Genomic DNA, 11,787 nt, shown 5'->3' with positions numbered 1-11,787 from the left:
CTGGCAAAAAGTGAACCAAGCAATTTGTTATGAAACATTTGAGCTGAGGGTTCTGCATAATGGTGGCCCTGAAGTGAAAGAACAAAGTTGTTATTAGAAACTAATTAGTTTAAGTTGTTTTTTATAAGGGACACTTTTGTAAAACCCTGTATCGTTAACATATTACATCTTACAGGTTAATTTGATTACTAGTGTGTAAATGTAATACCTTTTATAAATATGTAAGTTAACTTAAACCATTTTAGGTTTAGGTTAATTTTGACACTGTATAAGGCTGTATTACTTAAACTGTTAGTCCTTTTGCAATGGCTAAGTGAAATTTTAATTCTAAATTGTCATGCCATGCAGACTAATCTTCTATGAACTAATTTGTTCAACCAACCCAAGCTACTGTTTTATATGGGCTAGGTTAATCCTTTTAGTATAATCTACATTAATCTAAGCATAGAAGATTTCTTAGGGGATTCTCACTTAACCTATTCTAAGCTGCTTTTTTTTTAGGTTTATTTAAAAACCTAAGGATATAAGATAAACAAAAATTAATCCTCCTACAATCTTGTTTTTTGTTTAATGTAGCCGAGACTACCCTTTTATCTGATACTCAGCCACGCTGGTTCTAAATTAACAGTAGGATATTCCCTTAAAAAGGGATTTCTACTTACTCTAGTTAGGCTATGGCCTGTTCTAGGTTTATATCACTTGTAAAGGTATAGGCTACATAAGACCTTTCCAGTGTTATTGATCCTAGAATACTGTTTACATCTACTCTTAGTCTTATTTGTTCTTTCTTAGCCTAGTATAGGGTATTACCTAATCCAGATTTTTATAGATCACACTTAAATGTATAGGCTATATAAACCAGCAACTTACTAATACAGCATGTAAACTTACTGTTAGGCTACTATTTTTGTCTAACCAAGGTTGCTGTTTGTATCCAATCCTAGGTTATTTGGTCTACTATACAAAATAGCAACCCAATAATGTATAATCTTATAGCTATGCTATCACTTACTCTAATCTAGGATACTGCCTAATCCAGATTATTTCATTCACAAGGGTATGGTTACGTAAAACACAATTGCTTTAGTATGTAGCCGTAAGGCCAGGCTACCATCTCATCCAACACAGGTTACTATTTTCATCTAGTCCTAGATTACATGGTCTAGGAAAATGATTTAGTCTAAAAAATGGGATGTTTTGTAAAAGTTTATCACTTAAACTAATATAAGATACTGCCTAGTCCTGGATTATTTTAGACCATGCTTAAGTATACAGGCTATACAAAATTCTGTAGCCTGTTTATCAAATTCTAGGGTCCTTGGTGTAAATTAGGCTGCTGCCTAAAACCATAAAAGAATATGCCTGAAAAGGTTCTCACTTACCTTAATTTAGGTTACTACCTAATCCAGGTTATTTAAATCACCTTTAGAATATGTAATCCTAGGTTATAGGCTACAGACAACATCTACTATAGTTAAATTATTCACACTGAATTTGTTAGACTACCATCTCATGTAGTCTACCACCTACGCTATTGTAGACATCATTATCTGAAAGGATTATCTAAATTAATAATAAATTGTGGAACATTTCTTTAGTTAAAACTTCTAAATAGAATGATAAAAAATTCAAATTTTGGGGGCCTTTCACAAATAACAGAGATCGTTAGAGAGCACCAACCATGTGCTGGGAAAACAAAGTCCGGTTTCCAGCTTCCGTACACAAAATAAACATTTGTTCCACAGTTTAAACTAACAATATTTAATTAGAGCTTAAAAATAAGCACTTAACTTTCAAGTTTAGATGCTTCCATGATTCTTGCTGATGAAAAAATTTGAAATCAAAGCAATTTTGTGAGGAGCACTGAAACGTCGTGTGCACAATTTCAACTAGCAGAGGGTAATGGGGCTGGCCTTTTGCCTGCCATACTCATAAACAAGCAGACACGCATGCGTAATAGTCACTTCTTGCAGTTTTTGACGTAGGAAAAACTGGGTTCAGCTTCGCTGAAGATAAGGGAAAATGCCCTCTTATCTTTGAGTCCATCATACTCTAACACGTGTCATAGTTTTCATTATGACACAATACCTGGCTAGTCACCATGGAGCACTGGCACACCATTGGGGGGGGGGTTGTAACTCCTTGAGGACGAAACAAGCAACTACACTATCAAAAAGAGTGAAAAGACATATGATGGAGATCAAGAAATTATGGATGAATTTTGGGTCAGACCTAGAATGAAATACCAAATGGAACTGAAAGGCCTCATTTAGAATGGGAGCAATGTGACAGAATGAGAGCACTGTGAGTCCATTCACTAGACAAAGAGGACCTGCACCAGAGCATGGGTGGGTGCTGCAGATGGCTATTTAAATTTGAGGGGTGAATGTCAGACAGAATTGTGGAAAATTAATGAGAAGCAACTTTAGGGAGGACTGTGATAGTTTTTTGTTATGTTTTCATGTTCTGCCTTTCATTATTCCTCTACACTGTCCTTTTTTTTTTGTAAGATTTAGATTTCATCATTTTACCAGGCAGGCAAGAAGGGTATGCAGGTTACTGAAGAAGAAATTTTTAAAATAAATGGATTAAAGCCCCTAGTTAGAACTGTGTGTACAGCCTGAGCTATAAAGACTGACTGAAGGATGTGGCAACTAAATGTTTGCTGTCTGTTATGAGAAAAGATCTTCTGAACTACCTATGTCAATGAATTTCGAAGTAACTTATGTATTTTCATATTCTGATTCCCCAAGGATTGTGTAAGGGTACTTCCTCTTCTGCCACTTCTCTGTGTGTATATCTGTGGTGGGTGTGATAAGACGAAGATACACTTCTGTTACCAGAGTGTTGTGCTTTCTCTAGATGGGCACCATCTGGGATGTGATGAGTCAAAGATATTATAGCTAGTAGATACAGAGCAGTGTTCTGACATACTTACTTTATTTAAAAGAAGAATGACCAGAGACTTCAGTTCCTAATTTTTTTCATATAAAAGCGTGAACTTTAATTTAAAGTAATGTTTGTTCTTTTGCAATACATAATAGCATTTTATATGCAACAGCATTTGTTTCATTATCTGATTCTGAAGTGTGGTGGTTAAATGTTAACCCTTTGAGATTCTGGCATGGTTGTCATCTATTATTCAACCTCTGAGATTCTGATGATGAACAACAGTCATCAAAAGATATTTTTTTCCAATGAATGTGCCATGAATCATGAATGATGTTTGCTGTAATGATCTGTATATATTATGATTTATACAAATTTTTTAAAAAGTTACATAGACTGTTATTCTGCTCAGAGAACCTAAGCTGCCAAGTATATATTTTTAATGCCCTTTGTAGTATCATCATGGCTCAAATGGTATTGAATTTCATATCAATGAAAAGGCAATTTATCTTACTTTGACAACACGTAAAGAAAAACTGAATATCTATTTTCTCTGCTTTACAGTCAATTTGTTGCTAAAAATATCCTTTAAAATTTGTTTATTGTGGCTAACTTTTACTTGTGATAGCAATGTTAAACTTTATTTTTTGTAGTTTTAAACATATAATTAACTTAAATTCTTCAATTTTAAAATGATATAAAATTTATTAACGAAGCATGAATTATAATGTTACAGAGTGATCAAAGACAATTATTGCTAAGCATTTCCACTCAATCAGCAAAAGGAGAGTGTTCTGGTGCACACAGATTTTGAACACTTGATATGAGAAAACATAAGCTATTTTAGCAAACTAAAAAAAAGGTATTTGGAGTCTTTTAGTCCCTCAGCTCTACTTAATTGAATTACTATTTAGTGGTGTCTCAGGTGTGTGCAAGTGTGTGGAGGGGGGGATATGAGCAATACAGTGTACTATACACACTGTATTCTATATTCATACCAGACAACAAATGTAAATCTCAGTCTGTTGATAAGAAAAAGAAAGAGACATTTTAGCAAATTAGAAAAACAAATTAGATGTCATTTAAAGTCACTCTGCAAAGCCCAGTTCCATTATTAACTCTTATCAGGCTGGCTGAAACACTTTGTTCTTCAAGATATTAGATCTTAATAAATTAAAACTCCTTAAAAATTCAACATAAAAAAGCTGAATATTCTGAGAAAATTTTTTTGAGGATTTGTTACCAACTTTTGTCTTTGGTTGTAAAGTGGACATTTACATAAAATATATTTGATTAAAAGTGCTTTTCTGCATTCTATTGACTCTGGGATTGTATCATGTAAGTTATTCATCAAATACATAACCCATGGGTCAAATAAGTGCGACCAACTCAAAGGAGATAACATTACTTTAATCTGACATTCCTTTTAGAATGAAGAACACTACAATCCAGTCTCATGTTTAATTTGTTTAAATTTGTTCTTATTTTCATTATTCAAAATACTACCATTGATCAAACAAACCAGAGACAAATGAATTTTTAAGTTTCCTCCATCACTCTCAGCTACTTAATTCAAAATGATTTGATTGTTCATAGAATAAATTGAAAGAAGTTGAAGCAAATTAATATTTGAAGATTAAATTATGAAAGTAAAGTAACAGTGTTACATTTATCCCTTTTGTAGAAGACAAAAAAGACCATTCCTATGACACGTAAGCTGTTTATCATCCTGTACTGTGCTCTGTCCAATTCACATATCATTAAGGTAGCAAAGTCCACTAGAAACACTGTTAACTTCTGTCAAGATGCTTTATTATGAATATTAATAAAACACATACAGTCCAAGCGAACTGTAATTTTCTCATATATGAGTTCTCTACATTTTCAAACAGCAGTACTTTAATGAAAGAAATTACATTAAAAATCAGTGCAAGAGAACAACTCCTGTAAAAGCCATCAGGTGGTTTTCAATATTAAGGGAAAACCAAAACTAACCTGTCTCTCAACATATGCAAACCTTTATGCACCTTTTGAAGCTACTTGATCAATAATTAACTTTTATTAGTGCAAAAAAATATCTCCTCTCCATTGTGAGTTATCAGGTATGAGATCCCACATGTGCTCTGTGAATATTTTTTTTTTATAAACCAAACATGATGCAAGTGGGTCACTTCTCTTCTGTGTGTTCTGGGATGAGCCAAGTGAGAAAAACTACTTGGACTTTCAGTGCAAGTAAATTATTTTTCTTCATCGTGAGTTCTCAAATGTACTTTGAGACTATTTTGATGGGAAAAACTAACATGGCATTTGGAGCAAATGAATCGTCTATCTCCTGTATGGGCTCTCATATGTGTTTTGAGATGAGCTGACTGAGAAAAACTGCAATGGCATTCAGTGCAAATAAATGGTTTTTCTCCTGTATGTATCCTCATGTGCATTTTGAGGCTACTTAATTGAGTAAAACAATTTTGACATTCAGAGCATGTGTATGGCTTCTCTCCTGTGTGAATTCTGACATGGGCCTTTAGCTGGTTTGACTGGGGAAATCTACTGCCACATACACTGCAAATGAATGGCTTTTCTCCAGTATGAGTTCTCACGTGCTTTTTGAGGTCACTCGATTGAGAAAAACTACTCTGGCATTCAGTGCAGCTAAATGGCTTTTCACCTGTATGAGTTCTTATGTGCTTTTTAAGGTCACCTGAGTGAGAAAATCTACTTTGACATTCAGGGCAACTGAATGGCTTCTCTCCTGTGTGAATTCTCATGTGTCTTTTAAGCTGACCTGACTGCGTAAATCCACGTCCACATTCAACACAAGAGAATGCCTTCTGTCCAGTGTGATCTTTCACATGCCTCTGTTGATGAAGTATTTGAGAATTATTTCTACATCCTGTGTATATTAATGGCATCTCTCCAATTTTTTTTTTTGAAAAACTTCCTGCTTTCATGTAACTGTTTTTGTTACTTTCTTCATTTAATTTCTGATAAAGTAGTTTTCCACATGATGAAACTGGTGCATGTGGACAGTCTTTGACAGATGTATGCAACTGCGTGTTTCCTTCCTCAACAATTTTCTTTTCACATTCATCTTCACAGCAAAGTGGGTCTTTCTCCTCCTCCACCTCAGACTTGCACGTATATTTCAAATCAAATCCATCTGGTTCAAAAACTTCTGGTTCTGCCTTGACTTCTATGGAAATGTCTACAAATGATAAGTCATCATTTGTGGTTGCAATTAGGTTACTTTTCAAATTTTCATTTCCTTGACTGACTAAAACAGATAGGGGGTCTTTTGCTTCCATTTCACAGGATGTTCAATGCACAGAAGTGAGGTTTACTTAGCTTTTACAAACAAAATTACTTCAGCTTGCTCCTAACACCATATCTCTAATAGGCCAAAATTAAGCCAAACACTTTATACAATAAAATTTCTGAACTAAAAAGCAACTTTTGAGTATTTAATTGAATTCTCTTTTATCATGAAGTTCTACACCTCTCACATAAGTAGGCTACATTCAAGTTTTCTTTCATAGGCACCAATTAACTTTTCCTCACTCTTGACCCAATTCAATGCTGTATCATTTCAAATACACTCATGAAAACAAAATCAAAACACCAAGTTAGTACCTGCATACATACCTTATCATATTAAATAAGAAACTATAAATAAACTAAAAACCAGTAATAATTTCCATGGGAAACTGCACGTGATTTAGCAGTATTTTAAACCTTTAGCAATGCTACGCAGTAGTTAATACCGCCCTAAGTAAATGCTGTATGCTGATGTCAGATCTTATCTTATGATATTTCAATATCTTTAATGCAATACTTCAATGTCTTTAATGCTCTCAATCACATCTGATGTGTGTTATCAGTAAAACAGTATCTATAATAAAAATGAAAATCTTCATACACTAACATTGTTACAGCAGGAATGTAATGACTATGTTCTCTGTTTTCAACTACCTGAAATAGGTTATGAGGCAAGGTCACTAGATCACTGCTTTCGATGGGGCCAGATGGTACTAAGAAGAAACTGGGCTTTCAGCCTCACACAACGCTGTAACAAACAAATTAAGTAACTTAATTTTCATGAAAGCATGACTTTCTTTGAAATAGATAATTATCATAAATGATTTTCCTTCTCAGAACTACTTCATCAAGCACTGTGATAAGATTTGCAACATCTTAAGAATATAAAAAGAACATTAGAGCAACACTCTCATGCTTGAAGGACTGACCAATATATATTAAAACTTGTTTTAAGATAGACATAATCATTTATGCTGAAAACTTTTACATTTCCCTAAAAATAAACTGCACTAACATGATCATTAATGATGAAAACTTTTAGTTTAATTAAAAATACAAAGTAAACTAAATTTTTCAAAACAAACCAATAAATTGTAGTGCCACTTAATTTGCATGAAATGTAACACAAACAAACCTCAAAAGAAGAAGAAAATGCTAGTCTATGATAGATGACCACTGTATATGCTCGATTGGTCTGAAATGTCTTAGTTAACCATCAAGCTCATTCTTCTTTTCTTGTAAGTATTTGACAAGTGGAAAGTTTGGAGGGAGACTTTCCAAATTAACTGGATACCATCTGCCTGTGACACAGGGCTATTCAGTTTTGAGTGCTGAAGACACATAAACACTTGTACAAGAACCTGAAAGTGCAAAAATAGCTCAATGAATTGATACTTTGTGGATATGTAGCGCATGGTTTCAAGGTCTCTCATGCCCAAATTGAAGTGGATTTACGGGCAAGATATATAGTAAAAACTCATCTTATTAGACATCAATTATCCATTTGTCAATCTTGCTCCTACCAAGCCTTCTACAATTTATATTTGCTCCCTGAATGAGGTGAAAAGCATGGACACTGTGAGCATGGTAACCTTTGACCAACCACTTGTGAAATGGTTCTTGATGTTGGTCCTATTAGCTCTCTTTCAAGTATCACTATTTGCCTTGGAGGGTTCCATTTTCTTGTCACTGGTAGGAGCTATAGGGACCATAATGATTGGAAGTGGCCTAGAACTCTGGGAGACAGTGTTTATAAAGAACAAGGTTGCTCATATGATGACTGAACGTGCTTATGCCAGGAGTCTGAGCTCATTTCCTTATTCAATATGCTTTAGCAGTACTACTTTTAAGAGTCATCTTTGGTTACCGAGTCTCTTAAGAAAGACTTACAAACTTGCTACAAGTCCTTGCTTCACAACAAGGGCATCATGAATCAACTTGAAATGAAACTCAACGATGGTGAATCATATGAAAAAGAACCAAAAGTTATGGATCCAGTATTTTAGGTGCATACTATTGTGAAACTCATTATTAGGGCAGAGCATTGTGGTGATTAGGATCTTCATCTGTACAGTGTAAAACTTGTGATCTCAGTTGCAAACAGCAAGACACTTGAATTATGCAAAGAATGTTTAAGTGTATATATGGCAGATGCTTATAATAAACTGAAGTTTGGAAAATTATAAGGATGTTTCACAAGTCCTCCTGCATTCCATGGAAACATTTGGAGATCGCACTTGAGGACATGGAATAGAACCATCGATGCTTGCAAAGTGGGTTACATCTCAAACAAACCAGAAACTTTAGAGGTACATCTTGGCTTTTATTGTTTGGGGATGAATCAAAAACCCATCTCAAGAAATACACATTCTTATTTGGGTGGGAAGGTAATTATCAGAGCTTTGTAATATGCCAAATGACTTGGAATTTTATTAATGGGATATGACGTAAATGGCAAAATATGCATATGCTGGGGAGATTGTAGCTTTGGAGTAGATGGTCCCTCCTGTTGGGAGAGAATTCTAGAAAAGGGGAACTGTCATCACCTAACTTTCACTTCCCCTCTTTCTCCATTATGACATCCTTATGACATACACTTCCTGTCTAATTTTAATTATTTTGGATGAATTTTACGTACTTTTACAGTTATTTCACCTCTTTGTGTTGTTAGGTGCAACTGGCATTCAAAATAAACATAATAACACTTGGCTAACCTGAAAGCCCATCCGATTGTGACAATCTCACCCTTTACCATATAGGACTCCATTTCTTGGAGCTCGCTCTGGGGGTAGTAACCCCAGCTTTACATTTAGCTTTTCTCTGGTATCTAGCAACGGAATTACCTAGAAATAAGTGCTGAATGGATTATTTCACCGGGTGACACGGGCCCCTCCCCAGAAATAGATTTTTCCTTTGTCAAAATCCTTTTTCCCACCAGGTGGCATTGGAATACAGTAGTTACATTCTTGTCAGTATTCTTTCTGCTGGCTACACGTTGCTCCAGTGTGATTAAACAGTGGTAGTTTTAGCTGTATTTTGGCTGATTTTCTCATGTAAGGTATTGTGCTTGCTTTTCTGTTTTACATTATGTCATCTACATCTAACAGAAGGCATTACATTCTGTAGGAATAAATTTTATGTATGCCATATGTATTCAGTTGGGCATGATGTTCGTACATTGTTTGTTACATGCAGGGAGAATGAATGTGATTTTTCTTCTTGTTATGAAGAATGCAAGGAGTGGCTTGATGAGAAAATTAATCATTTTGTTATGTATCAGAAGATGTGAGAGGCTACTAGGATATGTGGGCAATTACTATTTACATCTGGCCATGAATCTTATGCATCTGTCCCTACTTCTTCCAGTGTTGCTCGTCTTCCCACTCCTCTTTTGTCCTATAGGTCACATTCCTCTCTCACTCCTTCAGCTCCATCTTCTATTGCCCTCTTATGTGGTTCTGGAGAAATAGACTGGTAAACTTAGATATTAGTTTACTGTTATTGTCAGCTGGGCACTTGACAGAATATATTATGGGCAAGGATTGTTAATCCCCCACAAAAGTGATCAACCTTTTCCCAACCTTTTGCAGTTTCCTCCCTGAGGGAGAAGGTATTGGAGCCTTCGTCTGTCTGCAGCCCACCCTTTGGACTCCCATGCATCGGTAGGTCTTCTCTTCTGCCAAGAAACCAAGTTTTGTCTCTGGACAAAGGTCTGTGCCCTTCATCACCTCTGTCTCAGCCAATCACCATCTTGAAGTCGACTCGATCGCCAAAAAACTTGTTTGGTAGAGTAAATCATAATGTACAGTATATTTTTTTCAGAATTCCTCCTACTGGCTACATGTTAATACAGTGTGATGAGTGATTTTTTTGCTGATTTTTCTCCTGCATGGTAATGTGCTTTTTCTATTTTGTATTATGTCATCTACAGCAACCAGAGACATGGCATTATGTTTTAATACAAAGAACAAGTTTTATGGAGTATGGAGATTGACCATCATATGTTATGCACGTATTGTAGAAAATACCTCTGCAATTGAGAGGATCTATGTTCCAAGTGCCGAGAGAGGGTATCAGATTATTATTATTATTATCATCATATTATTAAAATAGTTTAACCTGACCACTGAGCTGACATCAGCTCTTATAGGCCTGGCCCAAAGTATTAGAATGAAATACCAGGTCTAGGCCATCGGCAAAACACGGGGACCAAATATGTCATTCTGCGTGGTGATGAATGATTGAAAACTAAATGTTAGAAAAAACTGCACATAGGCATATGCTTTTACATTCACACATATTAAATACATTAATGAATATTAAAATTCAGAATAAATTCTTTTACATTCACACATATTAAATACATTAATGAATATTAAAATTCAGAATAAATTAAGTAACATTTTTAAATTTAGTTTTTTTAATCATTAAATGCCTTAACCCTTTAACGCCGACTGGACGTATTTTATGTCAACAAAAGTTGTCTGCCGGGTGGATGTAAAATACATCGACTACAAAAAGTTTTTTAAATATTCGCGGAAAAATACTTATCGGCCTCGTTTGTGAAAAATTTTAAATCACGCCTTGAGGGATGCTGGGAGTTCACAGATCACGTTGTTGTTTTGTTTACAAGCGTGACCCAGCTGCGCATGTGCAAATTTCTTTCTTCTCGCACTACAAAGCATCAGCAACGCATCGTCAGAGAGCGATTTCTTGACACATTCGTGTTTTGCCGAACTTGTGCAAGTGTTAGCGTGTTTGTGATGCAATAGGACGTACGCAGAGATGTCCCAACGTCATCAGAACTCTGAGAAGCGTGTATTGCCTGTCGGTAGTGAGCGTGTGAGATGCATTTTAGACTTGGATGCTGGTGAGGGACCAAGCACCCAAGGTGATCCATCTTTTCAACGCCGTGTTGTACAGCCACGTGTGGCCGAAAGTGACCGTGGGCCCCAAGGGCCGTACCCTGTGCCTTTTACAAACCCTAGGAAACATCAGGGTGTCCTGAGAGGCATTTGTAAACATTTGTGAGGCCTCCAACAAAAGGACATTGATGAATACTTGTTGGAGCTCGATCAAGAGCAGGTGGAAAGTCCTCATTTTGATGGCAGTTGGTCATCTAGTGACGAGGACATCATGCCCGATGTCAGTGATGACGAGTATTTTCTCCCAATGTCCGTACGAGAGCCAGAGCATGAAAATGGACTCGAGTTCAGTGGTTTCAGTGCTTATGAGGGAGAGTCTGAGGAGGAGGAGGAGGCACCGATTGTGGCTGGTGGGGACGAGACAGAAAGTGATGGTGAAAGTGAGGAGGCGGGCCAGTGGGGGAGTGCAAAGTCGTGGTGCCTGTGCGTACCGTAGAAGGTCGCAACGTCGCGGCAGCCTAGGTGAAGGCCGTTCCCACCGAGAGTGATGAGGGGTGGTTGGAGGACCCACCCCACCTAACATGCACCCATCAATGGCAGTACCTGGACTGGCCGTCCTGTGCCTCTCACTGCACTGGGGTTCATTCAGCTCTTCCCTTATGAAGGGATTTGCTGGAATGGCAGATTATGCTCGTTACTGCCGTGAGGAACTGCAGAC

The 11,787-nt window shown here is 36.4% G+C and overlaps 1 protein-coding gene across 1 annotated transcript; it reads right to left on the bottom strand.

Annotated features, from left to right (window-relative positions):
• Window positions 1-4,684: 4,684 nt before the first annotated feature.
• On the bottom strand, window positions 4,685-7,569 carry LOC136832029 (zinc finger protein 664-like). The gene is made up of 2 exons (XM_067092522.1): window positions 7,340-7,569; window positions 4,685-6,952 (listed from the first exon to the last, which is right to left on the bottom strand). The coding sequence occupies exon 2, from the start codon at window positions 6,192-6,194 to the stop codon at window positions 5,127-5,129; it is 1,068 nt and encodes a 355-aa protein (XP_066948623.1). The 5' UTR covers window positions 6,195-6,952; window positions 7,340-7,569; the 3' UTR covers window positions 4,685-5,126.
• Between the last annotated feature and the right edge of the window lie 4,218 nt (window positions 7,570-11,787).

The sequence above is a fragment of the Macrobrachium rosenbergii genome, chromosome 49 (assembly GCF_040412425.1).
Source record: "Macrobrachium rosenbergii isolate ZJJX-2024 chromosome 49, ASM4041242v1, whole genome shotgun sequence".
Taxonomy (NCBI): domain Eukaryota; kingdom Metazoa; phylum Arthropoda; class Malacostraca; order Decapoda; family Palaemonidae; genus Macrobrachium; species Macrobrachium rosenbergii.
The sequence above is the reverse complement of the archived record's forward strand: the minus strand, read 5'-3'. Positions and strand labels throughout refer to the sequence as shown.

Excerpts from the sequence above, each read along its gene's own strand:
- LOC136832029 (XM_067092522.1), bottom strand. The coding sequence starts at position 6,194 with ATGGAAGCAAAAGACCCCCTATCTGTTTTAGTCAGTCAAGGAAATGAA.